Source organism: Mastigoproctus giganteus, chromosome 10 (assembly GCF_048544385.1).
Source record: "Mastigoproctus giganteus isolate SK-2022 chromosome 10, ASM4854438v1, whole genome shotgun sequence".
Taxonomy (NCBI): domain Eukaryota; kingdom Metazoa; phylum Arthropoda; class Arachnida; order Uropygi; family Thelyphonidae; genus Mastigoproctus; species Mastigoproctus giganteus.
In genome coordinates, this window is record NC_143584.1 from 182,089,425 (window position 1) to 182,111,253 (window position 21,829).

Genomic DNA, 21,829 nt, shown 5'->3' on the forward strand with positions numbered 1-21,829 from the left:
TCTTTCTTTGTAATCGCGTGCCTATCTCACGTCGTAAATCCGCCCCGTGTTTGGCAGGCCAGCTGCTTTTTTAACGTTTTTTTTTTTTCGCAACCGTTAATGACGTCACATTGCGTTTGGAACGCGTTTTATTTTGCATTGACCATTCGGCTCTTATTTTGTATGCTAGTGACAAATAACTGGCAGGTAAGTGGCCAGACTGGAATTCTGTAGGTAGACGACGGGTGTGTGCTGTGATGCTTATTAATAAATCCCCACATTTAACCTATATGTTAAGTTTCAGACAGTTGCTGTGCGTTCACCGTCTGTTCTAGGTCAGCTTAATAGTCTACCACTGCATATTTGCACGTAAATTGTAACTCATTCATTTGCCAGCAGACATTGTAATGAGTTTTGTTGGACCACATTGAAGTTGGATGAATGTTGTATAACGATTAAGTTATATCGTTTTGCTGTGTAACGTATCATTAGCCAATGTTTATTTTCATTTGTAATCTTCATCCGTATCATAAACGAAAAAAAAATTAAAATGTTCTTATAAAAGGGTAACTTCTGCAATGCTTAATTCTGAAAATGGTTGATCTACGATTGCTTTGGACTGCAAATTCTCTATCAGGGATCACGTATTAACTAACTACTCCATCTGTATCTCAGGACTGTTTAAGAGTAAAGAAGAAGTCAAGATCTTCTTTACTCTTAGACTCTTACTCTGTTGCTTCTTTACTCTTAAACTCCCTATTTTGTGTTCTTTCAAGTCCGCTTTTGAATGAAGAATTTTCCCTGAAAATTTAAAGGAGTATCTGTATGTTCCATTATCAAACAGAATGACGATTCAATAGTCGCTGTTACGTTTTTGGCAAATTTCTTAAGGGTGACTTCTGAATGAATCCACTAACTTGATGTCATATACGTGTATCTCTCCAAGGTTTCGATACTGCAACACTTACTCATCTAAAAATTGATGAAGTTTTTTTGATTTTTTCACTCTTTCTTATGATGGTATTCTCCATTGGCAAGGTTTTTTGAAAGTTTTTTAGAAATTTTTAATGAATCTAGGGTTCCCCATTTCATCCCCTACTTTTTCACAATTCATTTAAATTGTATTCTTTCTTGTGTACAAAGATTGGATGTCTCCATCTTATTATACGCAGATGGCATCTAAAATGGGCGACAGAATAACTTCCACGCATGATTGCCATGTTCTAAATAGGATTTCCAACTGGTTATTGATAACAAACGCATTTATTTTAAATTGGGATAATTACTCTGCCGTGATACTTGCCGATAAACATAAAATAAATTGCTTTTGCCATTTGTACTTTGTTAATCTCTGAATTGGATAATTCAGACGAGAGGCAAAAAAGCCTGAATTAATGTTAATGTATCTTAATGTGTCTGCCATAAGAATTGTTAGAACCTTGTCTCCTATAAGCACCCGTGTGATTCAATGTTATACCCTTTAGCAGGATCCGATTAAGACATGATGAAACGTAAGCCAAAGCTTCTAAAGAGGCTCCAAAATATTCAGTTATAGATTTTTATCCTCACAAAAGGAAATTGCAAGGCCCTCTCAGTGGAAGACCCCCAAGCAATGGCACTGCCCTTTAGACTGTGTGCTATTTTCATACTGTGACCAAGTCAGTCGATCTCAGACAAGGGCCACGTGATTTTTTCCTCCATAAACTCTGTTTTTTTTATTCGCCAAAACAGGAAAACCAGGCCATAAAAGATATGCAATTTACAGAAACAGCACGATAGCCTTAGTTGGTTTGGTGCACAGACGGACAAGTAAATCAGAGCGGTATTTTTGCGTCCTGGGAAAAATAAAAATTTCTGTTCTCCTCCATAAATAAACATTACAAAATTAATAATCGATAAACAAATGATAAAATACTGAAAAATAAGTGTTTTACGCACTCACTTTTTACGATTTAAAAATTAAAAACAAATAAATACAGTTAAATCTTATTTTTCTAGTGAAACTTTATTTATTCTGCTAATAGACTATAGCGCGTAGGACTTACTTTAATCTCATATGCCTCCAGAACTAATTTTTATGCTATGTTCTTCTTAATAGGATTGCTCCTTTTTAAAACTCATGCGAAAATTTGCTCAAGGTCATTACCAGAAATTTTTTCTTGGAGGGGAGGAGTGAGCCTCCTATAATATGAAAACTGGTGTCTGTCCGTTTGACAGTCTAGCAAAAGATATTGAAGTAACCTAAGGGGTAAGATTGTTTAAGATACACTGTAAAAATATCTCCTGTCCTCATAGGCCTGTGGACTTGTTTCTAGAACTGCATCATTTCAGAAAAGAACTCAGAGCTATTTTTCTGTTGGCCTCTTCATTTATTCCAAAGAATGGCCTGACTAAGAGTGTTAATTTTGATTTACATCTATCATGGCGGGTCACAGTTCTCCTGCCAAACTTTGGAATCGTGTTGAGGAAAATCAAGTTCTTACCAGCATGGGTACAAAAATCACCTTCTTGTGTTAGTTTCATGAAATTGTAGCCGTCAAATGAAAAGAACTCCGTTTTTAATTAATTAATTTATTAATTAAGTTCTTGTTTTACACCAAAAATATGAGGTAATATATCTTTTATTTGGCTATCATGATTTTAGGAAGTTTTAACTCAGCAGAAAGGGGATAGGGTATTCGGACCCATGTTGTAATATATATATATATATGTTTTGTTTATTATTGATTCTCAGATAGGTTCCCGAAGTTTGTCACTATCTTTTGAAGATGTACAGGCGTGTACATCTTCAAAAGATAACTGGTTTTTTTTTTTTTTTTTTATTACTTAGAACATATTTATTTCTTTACTGCTTGACCCCATTAAAGAAATATGAGATCATTTGTCCATCATTCAAAACCTTGAATCACAGCGAATACGTAACGGTATGTTTGAAATAAACAAAGTGGAGGCATTAGCTGTTCGCAGTTACTAGTCGATATCTCCTTCCCTTAAAAATATTCCCTCGGGGCCTCACAGCTACGTTTCCAAAATTCTTTAGAAGAAAAGTGCAGCTGCCTGGATTTACGGTTATTTATAGACGAGAAGGATGGGAGAGGAAGATGGAAGTTCAGACGGCAGCAGCAGACCAGAATGGGAGTAGATACTACCCTTTGTTCAAAGGGCACACGAACAAGAGGGATCTATTAAGTAAATTGCATGCAGCCACTTAGGGGCGCTGTTGGGATGGTGTATTGGAGTTGAGAACGTGCTGATGTGTCAACCTGATAGCAACCATACCAGATAGACAGGTTACTGATGAGAACAATGATAGCATCTACACTTTCTTTTCAGATGGGCTATCTACCACTTTCAGATGTTCCTGAGTTATTCGTCATATCTTCGTGATGTTTGGTGTGCAAAAAACTGGCTGGCACACAATGCAGTTTTCTATTTTTGTATTCACTTTTTCAGCATCTAAGTCTAATTTAAATTTGTTGTCACGACTTTGTGATTTCGATTTTATCATGATCCTTATATTGGTCTGTCTGAACGAAATGCTTCTTTACTAAATAAAAAAAAGAACCATCGCGATGGTAATAACTTGATCTATTCTGACCGTCGATATTAAACAATATTAGATGATTTACTATTTGGGTCGGTGAGTTCGGACTTCCTTAATATCTTTTCATTTTTTATCGTTATTAATAACTTTATATATTTTTGATTCATTGCTTTACTTCTTCGGACTAATACCCTTTTGTAGTTTCCGTGTTGTTCTCTTAAACGAATGTACCATTCTGAGAACGACTATCTGTATAACAATACATAGAGCCATCCATTTATAGGAATTGAGTTCATTATAGAATACTTAGTATTTGATAAAATCAGAACAATTATTTGCATCCAGCGTTATTTTATCTGTGTTTCCTGTCTCGAGAAAGATAATACTATTCCCTTTACTGGTATTTTTTTTCCCGGTTGGTAAATACACTCACTGATTCTTGGTAAAACCGTCAGGTTGCTTAAACACTACGAGCATTGAAGCTAGAATACAGAAACATTTGAAACAAGGCTAAAATGTACTAGCAATGATTGCTGGAAATCAGAAAGGGCTTGTGAATGGTGACTCATGGATCTGGCACGAGAACGTTTGTTTTAAACAGCACAGAACTGCCATATGAAGCGGAAAAGAAGCTCTTGGTGGGGGGGGGGGGGGCGTGATGTCATTTGGTACAGATTAGGGAGGTGAAGATAAACTTTAGAATGGATATTGGTAAGAAAAATATTGTGCTGTACTTGAGCAAAAAGATATAACTAGTTTGTTCTTGTAATGAGGATTAAATTTGAAAATTGAACTTTCTGATTATCGGATTAAAAATATTTCCATGGTTATAAATCAGTAATATAAATCTTTTAATATCCAGCTCTAAAATGTACCGAATCTCTCGCTTTATTATGTAATTCATCTTAAATTTTTAGATTTTCCCGCACTTTTGGCATAAATATTTGTTTGTTTCTTTACATACAGGCTGGAACAAGCTGCGCAAGATGTTGAAGGACGACAGCAGCGTCTCCTATTGTCCATCGTGTCATCTTCGATACGGTAAAGGTAAAAAAAGAAGGCTAACAGATACGTGTGGACATCAGAGATGCTACACTTGTATCTTTACGACCGACCAATGTCCGCTGTGCTTCAAGGAGTGTAAATATCCCGTTTTTCTATTCCATCATATTTATAAGTGATGTAACAAAATAGACTCGTTATTTTTCTTAAAGAATTCTTATCTAAATTTTCAATTGAAAAGGTAAACATAATTATGTTCCATCCGTGTAATTTACGTTCCGATGTTCACTAACTGATTATAATTATTTGTGTTCTTCAGTCTTACCCAAGTCTGTAACGTGTTCTTTTGATCTGTAGCGTCCCAGAACGACCCTCAGAAGCAGGTGAACCCCGACAGCTTTGTGACCAACAGAACACTGACCAGTGGCCGCGTGAAATCCTTCTTATCGTTGAAAAGGGAGGACAAGAAACCCACTAAAGATGCGGCCGCTGAAGAAAGAAAAGGAATCACGCAAGGTGAGAAGACACGATGCGAGGAGCACACGGGCGATTACTAATCCTTTTCTTCGATGTATTTGTTTATTTTTCGCTTACCTATTCCCTTTCTTTACAGACACGTCAAAACTCTCCGATTGCAGTCAACAGACCAACGCAGTCAACCCTTTGCTTCGGCACCAGCAACGCCATGGGCGAAGAAATACCGCCAATTTCGACCAGTACGCAGCCCTCAGGGGTAAGAGATATTATTTTATGCATCTGCTTTTATTTTTCTATTTCTGAAGTGCGTTTTTAAGCTTACAAGGTGTGGCTATTAAATAACTAGATTGTTGCAATAAAATAAATAGAATGAAATATTTTGTACTTTACAAAAGTCACTAGGGGCTAGGTCTAGCGAGTAGGGTGCATGTTCACACACAGGGATCTTTTTTGAACAGAAACTGGCAACAGTTCTGGCGTTGTGTGCTGGTGCATTGTCTTGATGGAGCATCCAACCTTTTTTCCACAATTCAGGCCTCTTCCTTCGAGTTTTTTTTTTTTTTTTTTTTTACGTAGCCATGTCAAGACTTCAGTGTAGTATGTTTGATTGACAGATAGATTTGGTAGGACGTATTGGTGGTGTGTAGTGGCTGTGCGCGTAGTCTCGTTATTTAATAGCCACACTTCGTAATCGGAAAAATATTTAGAGATTAACCTTAAGCTTCGGACTGAGATACTAATGATATTATTTATGATGGAATCTGTAAATAAATAATTTTCCCTTTTTTCTTTTTCAGACCTTCCAAAACATTATAGTTGTCCACCTGGAATGGATACACGCGACTTCTCCATGTGGACAAGTAAGTGAAATACTATTGCATTATTTAAATCTGCGGTATGCTAATTTGCATATCACCATGCCATCTGAAGACGAGATTACTAAAATCACGTGATGTATTGAAAAGAAGCTCCATTAAATATGACGACAAATAAGCAAAGTGGGGATTCAATTCACGAATTTTCCATTCCATTTAACTGATTTTGACATCACGGAACGTATGGTAGAATAGATCTAAGGTCGCCAGCCGGCAATTTTTTCCTTCTTTTATTCGAGAAGTCATTTTGACCATCAAACTGGTCCTATGAAAGGCCAATTTTTTATTGTTATTAAAAATTATTTTATTTAAAAATATTAAAATTTTATGTAAGCACTCTACTCCATCCATTGTGTCGTTTCTGGGTTTAAAAAGTTTTTAAAAAAATAAACATCATGCTAATTTACAGAGATATCACATATTATACGTGCACAAAAATATAATTGCCTTATATCGAATGTAATATTTTATGAGTTTCCCTCATTTTTTTAGACGTTTGTAAGTATACTCTTGAAAAACTGCCTCTAAACACTTTAGAGAATTTGCGTTCGGTAACTTAGAGAGAAAATTTAACTTTCCTTATATTTTGTTTATTAAAATTTTATTTCGTTGTGAGTAAATGTACGAGATGAGAAGAAATATTAGGAGTACTTGGGCGAATAAACACCACAAGTACACACTGAAACCGACTCTAATTCGGTGTCCGACAAAAGGAGGTGTATAGGGGAATGGGATGGCGGTTTTTTTTAACAACAACATTAAGTCGAACTATATATATTGCATTCGATATTTGTCTGTTGTTCCTGTAATTACTTGCCTTTTGAAGGTCGCTTTGTCCTCTTGGCCGGACGAAAAAGCGAAGCTTCTAATGCTACACTTTGCTAGAGACCAATTAAAACAGTACCGAGTTAAAAATTTTAGAACAAGTTCAGTAACAAAGAGTAATTCTTTCAATACATTGTATTTTCGCACTGAACCCCCAACTATTAAGTATTTTATGGAAATAATTAAAGAAAATTTAAAAAAAAAACCGAGTTTAATATATGAACTAATCTCTTCCAGATAAACGTCTGACCTGTCGTCCAGACAGCGTGTGTTCAAACGGCTCAAGACTTGATTTGCTTTTAGGCCACAGAATGACAAGACTGGCAAGATTGGAAAGTTCCAGTAGCAGTATACAGGACTTCAGGGCCAGCAGGTGTTCTCTGGAAAGCAGCGATGTTAGTTTGTACTCGGAAATCAGTCCAGCGTCCACTCTAACAGGTAATTCATATACGGAGCCAAGTACGTAGGCTGTTGATTTTTCGCACACGTTAATCGTTTCTATACCCCGAGTTCCCATTTGCTTTCTATTGCAGTGGCATCGGAGACGGAGAACCCTTACCAAGTCATCCCCGCGCGAAGAGGATTAAAGAATCGCAGCGTGACTTCGCTGACAAGTGCCGTGATTGAGTCCGGCTCGATTACTTCTATCCCTTCTGGTAGCTAACAGTTAACTCACTTTTATTATTCTTTGGCGTTGTCAATGTTTACATTTCATACTGGAGAATTATTTCCATTTTATTTCCATGTCTTCTCTTCTTTCTTTTCCAGGAACACCGGATCTCATTAGTTCCTTGGATAAACGAAGGTCATGGTCTGGCATGTTGACTTTTGGCAAAGATTTACCACCAAGTGGCACTGCAGTGGAGAAAGGCAAGTCTCAATTTTAATTTTGTATAAACTCTAATGTGAGAATTGCGTAGATTTGCTTGTCATTTGAGACAGAAATTCAACAAACAAGTTGATTGGCTGATGCTATTAGAATAGTTTTCATGGTGTGTCAGGAAGGTAGTTACAAGAATTGTAAACGTGCTCCAGACTTTAGTTTGCATCCAAGATCTTGGCCAAAATTCCCAGTTATTATTATTGTTAGTGAACGCCCCTGTACGGCTGTTCAATAGGAGGGTGACGTTTACAATAACAAATACAAGAAAAACAAATAGTAAACAGATCTTAAGGTATCAAAAAATCGATAGTCTATAGAAAATTTAATTGTTACCATACAGTGATAATTTGCTTTTACATTAAACATGTCTGTTTTAAAATGCTACTTTATACTGGATCATTGAGTATATATTTTTTCAAAGATCTGCCTCCTGTAGTTGGTATTCTGACAAAATTTATTTCGATCACTTTCCAGGTTGTTGTAAAAACTTAGGAGTGTTGAAGATACCTTTCAATCAGTCAGTGTTTAGGAATCTACGTAGGGACAGTCGTGGATCTGCCAATCTCGGGTCCCCATTCAATCTCGTTCTGTCAGGAGCTTCAATACATACGAAAATGAGTTCAAAAAGAATTGGTGGGGGGGGGGGGGGCGGATGATAAAGTTGGTTAACAGAACTGATCGCATTATAATAAATGGCTTTCCTGCAATTCTGCCAGTATTCGAGACCGATAAATGTGTTAATATGAGTGTGTGCTGAAGACCATATCGTGGAGGCGCACAATAGTATTGGCCAATACATCGTATGTATTGAGTTTCGATTGGTGAATTTCGTATTGTGGAGTAGGTCTCCAGTTTATTAATAGTAGTTCTCTGAATTTATTATATTGTTATTTCGTTTTAGTTTTGCCAGCTTTAACTGTAGACGTCTAACTTCAAGGTATTCTTCGAGCTCTTGCCAAGCAATCTCTGCGATTTGGGTATGGTCTTTCGGGAACAATGAGCACTTCAATAAAGTCAGCGTGGCGTATCTCCCTCTGGGCAACGTTTTCTGTAGCTGCATTGAGCTGCTCCTTGCAATACATCCAGACTTTTCTTGTTATCCCAAGTGACACCAAATTCTTTAACCAACCTTGATGGCACAATATTTGAAAAAGTATGGATTGAACTGCAAAATAGTACTGATGAGACTGGAGCTCTATTTGAGAAAATAATTCCTTTCTCTTTGACATCTGAAGAATACCGTCACTTTTTGCTGGGTTCCCGATTTAAAGCTGACCCCATTCAACTTTAATAGGGAACCCAGCAAAAAAAAATTTGGTTTAATTTCTAGTTTTATATTTGTTTAAGTACAGGGCGATTCGTTCACTGGAGGCCCTAAAGTTTCTGTAATATATCTTCGTTTCCTTAGATTTAGTGGAATGATATAATGATTCAGTTTAATGAAAAACGTAAGTGAATAATATTTGAGGTGATTTGATTACTTTTATGTCAATAATTAATAAAGTATTCCATAATAATATAAAATATTGGAATTTTATAAAAAAACATCGCCGGTAAATGTTTGATATATTTCGAATTTAATTTTATGAATTTTCATTTATTTCGAATTTAATTTTATGAATTTTCATTTGCCATCTGAACAGTGTACAAATAAAAATATGCATAACTTTTTATCTGTTTTTCTTATTTTAGTTTACTCCCAGTTGCCTAAGGTGTCCCGACTGACTCTGAAGCCTCTGTTTTTTGAAGTTCCTCAAACTGAAGGGCAAATATTCGTGGGAAGACAGTGGCTCTTCCATCAGATAGAAGAAGTAAGTGGACGCTCTGCCAAATGCTTCTAATAGTGTCGGATTAAAGCCGAGAATACAGCTCAGGGCCTTCACATTTATGAGCACCCGACGGAGTCGAAAATGTTGACATATAAAAATCCTTTGATTGGTCGGAGGATTCTACTGGCCTTAATCCGGCGATTGCTTTTTTACTGCCAATAAAAAATAATCTTTCTGGAGATTTAAATAACAGACTTTTTTTTTCAGTTCTTCCACTCCGTTTCATTCTGTACGATTTTTGCTCTGGTTTTTGCTGTTGTGCTGCAACTTATTTTAAATTAGAAGTTGGCGAGAAACATAAAAATTCTGACATTCGGAGGATGCTTGTCTTCTTTTTTTGCTCTGATGCTTTCAAATCTCATTAAGGAATCTCATCTATCTCCGTTATAACCCAACACTACATTCTTGCCCTTCAAATTCCTCCACTCTTCCATCCCATCTGCATGTGGGACGAGGTGTGGTGGAACAGAACCGCTTGACACATACCGGTCCGTGAATCATGGAACTTACAGACTGTCGGAACGAGTTTTAAAATAGATAGTTCCCTAAAGTTTTGGTGCCTCAACTATTTCAGATCGTAAGAAACAAACGCATTTTCGGTGCCATAAATAGAAAATGTTCGTCTAAGGTCTCTAAGGCTCTTTCTGTAAAAACTCTCACAGGGATCTTAAAAATTTTAAAGTGCCGGTTAGTCTAGAGGTCGCTGTATTCAGTTCATAAAGCATCTTTTACGAATTTTTTTTGTATTTTTCCTTTCATCAAAGATGTCTACCACGTGAAGTAAATCTGCCGTATCATCAGTTACGCAGATGATTCTTTTTTTTTAATATTTCGGTACTAAATTTGACATTCAAGGATCCCATCATTTCATTCACAATTTATTATCGTTTACGTCTTCAATTTTTTAATAATCGTTCTTGTCATGGATGATCGCAAAGTCTTCCATTGCGCTTGTAAAAGGCAGGGTTTCAAATCCCTTCTTGAAAGGTTGAGCTTTTATGTCCTTTTTCTTACCATGATTCTCGAAGATTCTTGCTGAGTTTTTCTTTTTTAATACCCCGGCACGACCATCAGGTCAGAGAAGTTTACAATAAATCATGAATGCAATCGTTTATCGTATTTAGCAGTCATGCGGTTTGAACCATGGTGCACCCAAAGAGCGTGTGCTGCTGCACCCTCAGCTGCTGACTGCTCGGCTATGTTAGGCCAAAAAAATCGTTTTTGTCAAAGTAGGATTATAACCCACACCGACATTCGTCGAACAGAAATTACAACCGCTTCTTACGGAATGAATTAACCTTGTGTCTGGCGTCTTAGACGACTGGGCCATCCTGACACACAAAAAAAAAAAAAAGTTCTTGTTTCTCCATTGATTTTCTCACCATAACGAGGTCAGAGGAATTTACAGTAAATCATGAATAAAATCGTTAATCGTATTTAGCAGTCATGTGAGCTTGAACCACTGCTCACTCAAATAGCGTGTGCTTTGAACTATCGCTCTTGGCCACTGGGCTAAGTCAAGTCTAAAGAATCTTTTTGTCAGGACGGATTTTTCTTCCGAACTGAACTGTGGTTTTTCATCCCGCAAACATAAAACCCACCACCACTACATAATATTATATTAATGCTGTATGGCCTTAGTTGCTTGTGTATTCTAATTATTCTAAACAAACCAGCCCTTTTCTTAAGACTTCCATATATGGTTAAGTTGGACTAATTTTTCTTTTCTGAAGCTATTAAAGTTCGCGCATACGAACAGTAATTAGTCGATCTCAGGTATTGGGAGTAGGGTTTTTCTGGTGTTTATCCCGCGCAGTATAAGCATACACTTGTACAGACATGATACACAACGATGCAATATTGCTTACATTGTTGATATGCCTAAAAATCAACAACCATGTAAGAACTTCGATAGAATAATTTGATTGATTCACTACAGCCCAATTCACGCGAGTCTCTCCATCCCGTATACTGAGGATATACACTGCCCGACCATTAATATTCCGACATCTGCCGTTAGACAAAAAAGAGCTTTTATTATGTGATTTAATATTTTGTGCTGAAACCTTTTGCTTTTATGACTGCCTTCAATCCTCGCGGCATACTCTCAACCAGCATTTTTACAAATGTCAAGCGATATGTTCCTCCACTCAGCCTTTAACGCAGCCACCAGTTCGGCTTTGTTCTTTGGGCGATCTCGACGTGAACGTACCCGACGATCCAATACATCCCAAAGATGCTCGATAGGGTTCAGATTAGAACTCTGGGCCGGCCAATCCTACTTTCCCACACCCATATCCTCAAACCACTCTGTCACGACTCGAGCAGTATGGCATGGCGCGTTGTCTTGCTGATACAGGTATGGGCCTTCCCCGAAGTGTTGCCATAATGTTGGAAGTGCATAATTGTCCAGGTTGTTCTGGTATTGCACAGCATTCATGGTTTTATCGATAACGACTAATGGGCACAAGCCAAACCATGAAAGGAGCCCCATACCATGATACTGCCTCCACCAAACTTCATTGTTGGGAGGATACAATCAGAAAGGAACTGTTCCCCTGCATTCGCCACGCCCAGGAATGGCCATCGGACTGGTAGAGTGCGAACCTCGACTCGTCTGTCCATAGGACTGTTTTCCACTGCTCTACAGTCCAGGATTCACGCTCCTTACACCATGTTAATCGGCGTCTAGCATTTGTTGAGGTAGTCAATTCTGTTGAACTTTTGAGGTAGTTCTGTTAATCGTGTCATCTTGCATGCCCACTTTTGCAATTGTCTGTTCGAAGCCCAGTGTACATATTTATAGCAGGTTCTGTGACGTGTTTCATGCATAGGACCTGTTTCCCCATCCATGGAGAAGTGTCCGGATATTAATGGTAGGGTAGTGTGCATATGCAGGGCCTTGTTAAGATGAAACCTTGGAAGCAGCCACATGCAGACGTCAGTTCCAGGATTGGAAATGGACATAGAGTTTTTCATGTTTTTTGGGGGGTTGGGCAAAATGAACGCTGAGACCTTTCCTTTTTTTGGGGGGGGAAGCGGCATTTTCTTGTTTGCATCCTGGGCACCAAAAAATAATTTGACTTAATGGGCAGGGCCCTGCACACTTGCTTATACTGTATAACCAAAAGACAGTGGCCGCGAATATCAAAGTTATATAAGAGAAAATAGAAACTTATTAATGACCTTAACATTGCTTTTAAAATTTATTAATGCAAAAAATTAGTCTGACAAGAATAACAAATATTAGAAGTTAGACCTGCCTTTAATGCGTGGTATTCGGATGATTTTTCAGTTGTTTTTTTTTGTTTTTTTTGCTTAAAAGTGCTGATTGTAAATGGACAAGCTACTTTATTTAATGCCATTTTTAAAACTATTAGAAATGGCTTTCTATTTGTGTATAAATAGTAGATCATTTAATTACATTAAAAAATGCCATATTCTGTTAAATGTCCTTAAAATAAATATTAAAGAGTCATTTACAAATTACATAACGCAGTAATATGTTACGACGCATTAAGAAAACCACATTGTGAAAAAAAGTGTCCAATAACATTTTGGCGCGTTACTGGCTGGATTTGAACTGAAGCCTTTTTTACACGGGGGGGAGGGCGTTTATATCCACTGTACTACCGTGAGGGCTTACATAAGTTATTTGTGAATAGCTCCTCAAGTACACTTGGTGTGAATCAGCTGTGACATATCAGTAAAATTTGAATAGAATTAAATGTTCTTGGTGATGATTTCCCAGAATGAAACTTAAAACTTTACCGGGTTCTTTTCTTTAAGGTTCTTTATTCCGACTGTCCCAACACCAGAGGAGTGGTAATCGCAGGAGACCCAGGCACTGGAAAAACATCGAGTATTCTGCAGTTAGTAGATTTCAGCTCATTCGGGAGAAAGTGGAATACCACCGTTTCACAGGGGGCCATGGAAATGTGCGTACAGATGAAGGATCTGTGTAAGTTGATATTGAGATCCCAAAATAATAATTGCTATTCATAAGGACTTCTTCCATTATTTATATTTCACGAAGACTTCATGAAAAAATCATTGTTTAAGAACAATTCTGATTCTTTGCAGATTCAAAACGCCTCGAGTGTGAACAGGTGTCCGCTGGCCGTGAATCATCCAATATTTACGACTATCACCACCATCCATGTTTACGCCAAGATAATGTCCGTATATTGGGTAGCCATGTTGTTGCGTATCATTTTTGCCAGGAAGATTTCAGCGCCACCTGCTCAGTTCCGGAATTTGTACACAGTTTAGCAGCTCAGTTGTGCCAAGCACCGCATCTTCAAGCATTCAGGGACCTTGTACTACAGGAAACCAGGTTAGTTTCGGTCTGTTGCGTGTATAATGATAGGTAATTTAGGCTCATGCGGCACGTTGTTATGTGTTTTGAAGGGTCGTCATCATAGGCCATATTACACCATGGTTATGAACGTAGCAAATAAAACCGCCTTTATTACTTCTAATTATATAAATTTCAAAAGGTATCTGGAGAACTCTTGGAAAATACAGCTCAAAATTTAGTTCTTCGAAAATACAATTCGTGGAGCTGTCACCAGAATTTCTGTATTCAAGTAGAGTTCTCCACATTAACTAAAAATGTTCTTTTTGGAAAAAAAAAAAAAAACAAAAAAAAACGGGTTTCTCACTTCCAGATACGAGCACGAGGTCTTGGTGAGTTTATGGAAAATATGGCTTTAATTAATATGGATTTTTCATAGATGCAACGTCATAAATTTAGGTTTGATTCTCAAAGGAGTGTCATATCCATTGTTGCTAGAAGCAAATGGAAAATTGAAATGACAGCAGTACCTCAACCAGTTTCAAAAGTTTTAACAGAAATCGTTAACTGTTTAAATGCATTCGCTGCCCAAACTTATTCGAGGGTTCGCAAAGATTGGGGCGCCCACTGGTCTAGTGGTCCCCAATATTCTTATCACACTCCGATGCAACGATCTTTTTACAACTGTAAACAGTGATATTATAATATGACTTTAATTATGAACATATTTGAAAGTTTGAAAATATTTTGGAGTAAACTTTGGACAAAAAAAAGTTAAAACATATTTAGTTTTTTATTTGATATTTTAAAAAGTGTCATCTTGCATAATACTGTAACATACAGTATAACAAGTATCTTAACTGACGCAAGACCGTTTAATTTTTGTTATGGTTTACATACTTATGTTAGCATTAAATTGCGCCGTCCCTTTAATTATAGGCGAACTTGAAATTTTAAAAATATCTTGACGTAAGCTGTTGATTAAAAATGATTTAATGTGCGCAGTTTTCAATAACGTTTGTGTTTTGTTTCGTCTTTTAAGTGCTCACAAGTGCCCTCTATAATAAAAAGAAAAATTATTAAAGCCTCTGTTGGGTAATATGAAACTTATAGTACGTGAGCTTTTTTATTTTTTATTTTTTTTTTTTGCGTTTTATGTAATGTCTGAATTTTACTGCTTCGTCCTTCAGTAACATGTAAATGGAGCATTTATTCCCGGGCAGGTGTTTTTTGTAAATAATTTAAAAAGTTCATTTTTGTTTCGCCCTCTGCAAAATTTTGATCTCGGTCGAAAGATTGCTTAATATTAAGGAGCAAGGAAACGAAGTGTGCGTGACATTATATAATTACTAATAGTAAGTTCTGGCGTTAATGATAGAATCATCTGCAAGTATCCCACCCTTTACTTGTATTTAACGTCATAATATATTTTCGAATGTATAGAAAATAACTTAACCAACTCCCCTCTCTTCTTTGTTTTGCATAAAGTTTTACTAAAAACTAAAATACAAGGCCAATGAATTTCTAAATGACTAAAGAAATACTAAGATTATGGAAGCGTTTTGTTTACAAAAAGAGATCCGAGACTTTGATGCAGCAGGGACCGAGAATGATAAACGATAACCACGATGCTTGAATCTTTTCAGATTTAAGCATCGTGGATCTTTTTCTCAAACAACGGTTCCCCAATTTTTTTTTTCTTTCGCACCATTAAAATAGTATTGGTATTGGTAAATGAAGCATCCTCAGCCGTAGTAGTATTATAAATGCTAAATGGTGGAAGGAAGTGGACGTTTTCTGCATCTACTAAAAAAAGAAAGAAAAATTTTCCCAATCACTCATACTATCCCCGTCCCCAAAAAGTTACTATTCAATTAGGCTTTGAATTTTACTGAACTCTTCGCCTTGACCACCTTTTCCACTTCGCCTTTATTGGCAGCCAGTTTATTCCGGTGATTTATAAAACGTTTTCCGAAGGTAAACTCATGAGAACCATCCTTAAGAATTTAAATTTTTGACCTCTGATTTTGTTTTTCCTACTAGCGAAAATATACTGAACTTGTTCATGTTATTGATCCCCTCCAGGGAATTATATACCTCAATCAGGTGTTCCCAATGGCTAGTTGCCAACCATTTGTAGTCCGTACCATCTAAGCCTTGAAAATTGCATAATTGTAATCTATGTATTCTTCATTTATTTCTTTTATCTATCTTATCAAAGTAATCAAAGTATTTTTTCCCTGGATACCTCAAACAGGCCACACATTTCTAACGAAAAGTACTTCTGGATTTAAAGCACACTCACTCTTTTCTTTTGTGGCAGTGCCCATGGCGATTTTAAATGCTCCAAAGATGCCGTAGAAGTACAGTATTTACAGTAAAAAAATTACAGTATTTACAGTAATAAAATTATGTAAACAGCCAACTGTTTTTATTTATCAAATTTTATAATAGAAATTTGAAATTACTTGAAATTTGGTGGCAAGAACATGGTGGCATCAGAAGTCCGTGGTCTGAAACTCACCCCCCTCCTTATTTTAGGTATTTTTGAGTCTATTATACTTAGGGCTTACAATACCGGTCAAAATCTTAATACCGGTATTTCGGTATTTTTAATTTATGAAACCGGGATACTGGTATTCCAAACACAAACGTTTTTCTCAATAAATTTTGATAACAATTAGGTGCAATAAAGTAAGGGAAAAAATAAGTACTGTAATTACTTGATTTATTGTAACGTTTATTGCAATAATAAATATTCTGAAAAAAATCATTAAAATACAGTTATTCTAAAAACAAAAAAAAATACATATTGTTACTGCAAAGTTTAGTTATGTTTAAGCATCCACACTACCTGTCCGAATAAAGTGAGCTCTTAAGAAACGTAAGCAATCAATAGTATGATCTTTTAAAATGGATCTAATTTTGGTACATATAGTATTTGATTAGATGCAGAAAACGCCCTTTCGGATTCTATTCTGGTACTGAGATAATCGTAAACGAACTCAATCCATATTTTCTAGGCTTTGAACTTTTTAGAAAAAATAGTTAAAAGTATTTCATTAATTTCCGACTCAAGTTCATCTTTTAAAATCTCGTTGGAGTCAGGCAATTTCTTATTTTGGAATGATTTTGCGGAACACTGATGTTCTGTTCCATGTTGGTCTTCCATGGTTGAATTATGTTCATCATTTTCTGAGGGAGAAAGACGTTTTATTCAGTGAAGTATAATTTTCACTATAGTATCTTTACTGAGTCTGGGAGAGAGCAAAGAGTGCAGTTAAGGAATTCTTCACATATATAAATGCAAAGAACAGAAGGACAAATCAGATTGGATCCTTATGTAATGAACGTGGGACAGTATTAGATAACATAGCTGAAGTTGCAGATGAACTCAACAGTTACTTTGCATCGACATTTACATTAAAAAAACCCTTTGTGTCAATGAGATATTATGGAAGTGAAGTTGAAAAAAAATGTAATTAATGATGTTGAAATTTCAAATGATTATTTAATGAGAACTTTCGCGCCTACAGGCGAGTAAGGCTCCTGTGGTTGATGGCATATACCCTATAATCTTAAAGGAGGCGGCAAGTGAGTGCATTGAACCATTAAGGCTAGTTATGAGAGCATCACTGGACACAGGAGAGATTCCGTCGGATTGGTGTAAATTGGAACATAAAGGCGGTTCTAGGAACGTAACGGGAAATTACCGACCGGCCAGTCTAACTTCAGTAGTAGGGAAAATCATGGAGGCAATGATCAACGGTGGAATTCGGGATCATTCAGATGGAAATGGAATTCTGTAGGATACACAACATGGTTTTGTAAAGGGAAAATCATGTTTAACGAATCTGGTTAGCCATTTTGACAGGTCACTCGTGAGCTGGATTTAGGGAATAATTTCGACGTTGTTTCTTTGGATTTTAGCAAAGCATTTGACTCAATCCCACATGAGTGGTTACTTTATAAGTTGGAACAGGCTGGAATCATAGGGAAAATCCTTATTTGGGTAGCACGATGGCTTGAGGGCATTAGGCAGAGGGTTGTGATAAATGGTTATTCCTCAGATTGGTTTAATTTAAGAAGTGGGGTTCCCCAAGGATCAGTATTGGGACCACTGTTGTTTTTGATTATCTTAAATGACATCTATGAAGGGATGGAGGGCGTGAGATGTAAACTTGCAAATGATGTAAAGATCAGTAGAGTAGTTAATGATCGCCGCCAAGCAGAGCTTCTTCAGGGTGACCTAGATAGACTTCCGGGATGGTCAGAAAAGTGGCAGCTCAAATTTAGCAAAATGCAAGGTCTTACATCTGGGGAACAGCAACCCCAAAATAACTTATTCACTTGGTGGAGTTAAACTAAAGTCAGTAGTGGAGGAACGGGACTTGGGAGTTACGATACGGTCAGACATGAAGTTGTCCGAGAATTGTGGATAGGTTGCAATGTTGCATGGTGTCCTATCGATGATTTATCGAACATTTGCTAGTAGAGATAACGACGTCATAATCACATAAAAGTGATTTTATAACCTTTATGTGATTAAATTGTAAACAATATTTTTTTAAAATTAGTACCGAAAAACCGGTATTTTTTGTATTAATACCGGTATTTCAATACCGGAAAAAAATTATCGCGATCCCGAGGTCCTTTTAGAAAGTATCCCTTGCACAAATCGATGGTTTTCTATATAAAGTTTTAGGGTTTACTATATTTAGTATATTTTAAAAATGTGGAAATATGAAAATATAATTTTTTAAAATTAAAAAGATATATACTAATTAATTAATTTTTAAAAAATCTAAAAATTTCTCATCGATTTCGAAAATTTGTTGTCTGTAGGACCATAGGTGTGCCGAAATTAAAATGCTGAATCTTTGTAACTTTGGAAGCTTGAAAGAAAAAAAAAATTAAATGATCAAGACTTGGGACGAAACAGCCCCTTTTGAAAACAACAGCAATGAATTAGTATTAGTGTTGGCTTATACAGCACCAAAACAAAAAAACAAAAAAAAAAATTCATTTGCCCATTCCTTTCAAAATAATGTAACCAAACCGTCTTTAAATTTATTCAAACTAAGGCCAAAAACTCTCCTATGCCTAATCCTCTTCTACCTAATCCCATATGTAACTTGATTGCAGGCTATTTTATGCTTATTATAGGACTCCGTATCTCCGGGCAATTTATAATCATCTCGTGCATTTTGGTTCTCTGCTGCTAATCTTATGAGCACATCTCATACCCAATTTGATCAATACATCTTGATCAATACCTCTTAGTTGGTATAAAGTGCTTAGTGGCCTCTATAATTACCTATTCGAACACCTCATTTGTCATTTATAATTTTAACATCAGTTGGACCAACTGAAAAAGAGTTTAAAAAATGTCGAAGCCCATTACCTTTGCGAAAACCAAATCCCATACCTTTACCTTTAGCAATAGTTCCTTCAGTTAAAAATTCTTAGTACATGATGGATCACTGCTGATAACCGGAACAAGAATATTTCTGTCTCTCGTTGCCTCTCTAGCACGTTGGCTTGAAAAACAGTCATCCATAAAATCGAAAACGTTCCATTACTGAGTGAGCTGCCAAACTATGAGTCCCAGTCGATATCTGGGAAGTTAGAATCGCCCATGACAAGACATTCTGAATTGCTGGCTCGTTCTGTTTGGCTGTGTAGTTGTTCATTATACTGACCACAATCGCTTGGCCTGTGAAAGTCTGTATATTCAAATTATGCATTCAGACTATCGGAGTGATGATAGTGGGGATGGTTGAACTTGAAAATCGCTAGCGGACAGTATTACCTTAGTAATTTAAGTCATTTTCAAAATATAAACTTAAATGGACTGAAGTTACGTTTTTATACAACCGTTATTTAACAATAGCGTAATTTAGATAAAAATGTAAGTCAACTTATTGGTACTAAATAATTAAAGCAACCGAAACTTTTATCATATGCATCCACATTAAATTTATTTAATGTGACATTATGTCGTCTGTGATTGTCAGGTACCAGCAGTTACTGAGTATGGCTTCCTGCGAGGCCGATTCTGGAGCAGCATTGGTCAACGGGATTCTAGAACCACTTCAACTTTTGTGGAAACTGGGGAAACTTCCAGCACGACCTTGTCTATTGGTAATCGACAGTCTTCATGAAGCAGAAAGCCACAGACCGGATTATGGTGACACCATAGCATCATTCCTGAATAGACACATTCCACGATTTCCTAGCTGGCTAAAGGTAAGTCACAGTCCAAAATGTACGTGTTGCGATCCACATGGATCACAGTTATCGCCAACGCCGGAATATTACTGGTACTCCTTGGTACCATTAATATTCCAGCAAGTGCCTCACTAACTTTTTAACATGTATTGCTGTTTTATGTTGTTGGTTATAACTTTCTGTTTGGCTTGTGTATACTGAGTGGCTAAAAGTGAAGAAGAAGAAGAAGAATCGTAATTGGGCATGCCTTCGAGTAAAGTCCGCGCTGGTGGCAAAGTAATTGTAATCATCGTCCTTCCCAGATGGAAAAGGCCCGGATTCTAATCTCATCAATGATGCGAGGACCTTTTGTGGGCTTTTTTTCACTTCGTGGCCGAGTTAGTCGGTTTCGGGAAAGGACAGCAAGGTTTTTACGTTCTGAAAAACCAGTAAACCGACTAGTGGATACATGTTTGTTATTTGTATTGTAAAAGTATACTAGAGGTGCAATCATAGTATTGCGTTTTAAACATTTGAAATTTTCATTCTCAAATATCGTTGAATACAGTTGACTTTCAAAAATGTTTACAACCAAATTAAATCACCGCACAAGCAGGGTGATTAACTGTGCGTTTGTATGTTTACGTTTCACGCATCATTATTTCTGTCTGGTTTCTTTGTTTTTGTCTCCTTTTCTCTTGCTCTCTTCCTTTGGGTTTCGGGCTGAGTGAATTTGCTACTCGCCTGAATAAGCTCGGATTTGAATTCCCACGATGAAGCGAGCGACTTATTTAGGTCTGTTCAAAAGATGGGGCGATTTAATCGGTTTCAAGTGAGGACGTTCGGTTGCCCTTGTTTTTTTCCACCTCTGAAACATAGGTTTTTAATTTTCGTGGTCTTAACACAAAATTTAAAGAAATGACACAATAACACTTCATAGGATGAATCTCCGTGGTGAATCTATCTATGTAGCCCTTAAAAATTACTTTTTGAAACATTGATGGCTGTTGTTCCATATAAAGTATTATATTCCTGTTGGATGTTCTGCGACTTCTAAAAATAGATTTTTTTTTTATATCCAGCTGGTGGTCACGGTACGTACATCCCGACAGGAAGTGACGTCACCACTGCCATTTCACCGCATCTCTTTAGACGCCTACTCCAGCAACAGAAACATTCAAGAGGATATCGAGAATTACGTCCTGCGTCGAATTACTTCGAACAGGGAGATAAAAATCAACCTCGCGGTCTTCTCCAGACTGGAAGGATCTTCTTACGAAAGGTTGGTATTACTGGTACTCATTGGTACCATTAATGTTCCGGCAAGTGCCTCACTAACTTAACATGTATTCGCTATTTTATGTGATTGGATGTAACTTTCTGTATGGCTTGTATACACTGAGTAGCTAAAAGTGAAGAAAAATTTATCCTCTAAGCATCGTGATGTATAAAGCTAATACCTATACGTTTACTCTAATTATCATAATAAAGTTTTTTTCTACAGTTTTGCAGGACACTTGGCATCGATAAGTGAAGGCAACATTTTATATGCAAAATTGGTTCTAGATTTGCTACAGAAAGGTCATCTAGTGTTGAAAAGTACCAACTTCAACGTGCTTCCCGTCAGTCTGAACGAGGTCTTCCAACTCAGCTTCAATCTCAGATTCACAACCAAAAAGGCGTATGACAGAGTGAGTCGATATTGCATTAACTAACTGTTTCATATTTCCCGACATGCAATTTTTATGGATATCGAGGGTTAATATACGAATTTTTAATGAAATCTAGAAAATTATAGAATTACATTCTGCGTTTAATGAAGTTTTTAAAAAGAAATATCGTTAACATTTAAGCCATGATTCCAAATACTTCAAACTTCTGCCTGTTTTGTAATATATTAATTGAGCT

At 36.7% G+C, this 21,829-nt stretch overlaps 1 protein-coding gene across 2 annotated transcripts in view; it reads left to right on the forward strand.

Moving 5' to 3' along the window:
* The window catches only part of LOC150079597 (protein TANC2-like), a 63,481-nt gene that overhangs the window by 23,902 nt on the left and 17,750 nt on the right, over positions 1 to 21,829 (forward strand). For both annotated transcript variants that reach the window (XM_090383758.1, XM_090383759.1), the window contains exons 2-14: positions 4,490 to 4,663; positions 4,883 to 5,041; positions 5,139 to 5,258; positions 5,800 to 5,862; positions 6,940 to 7,140; positions 7,236 to 7,358; positions 7,471 to 7,572; positions 9,278 to 9,396; positions 13,204 to 13,375; positions 13,498 to 13,750; positions 19,729 to 19,960; positions 21,004 to 21,203; positions 21,426 to 21,612. In XM_090383758.1, coding sequence (XP_090239884.1) covers positions 4,490 to 4,663; positions 4,883 to 5,041; positions 5,139 to 5,258; positions 5,800 to 5,862; positions 6,940 to 7,140; positions 7,236 to 7,358; positions 7,471 to 7,572; positions 9,278 to 9,396; positions 13,204 to 13,375; positions 13,498 to 13,750; positions 19,729 to 19,960; positions 21,004 to 21,203; positions 21,426 to 21,612 — 2,105 coding nt within the window. The remainder of the gene's footprint in view (positions 1 to 4,489; positions 4,664 to 4,882; positions 5,042 to 5,138; positions 5,259 to 5,799; positions 5,863 to 6,939; positions 7,141 to 7,235; positions 7,359 to 7,470; positions 7,573 to 9,277; positions 9,397 to 13,203; positions 13,376 to 13,497; positions 13,751 to 19,728; positions 19,961 to 21,003; positions 21,204 to 21,425; positions 21,613 to 21,829) is intronic.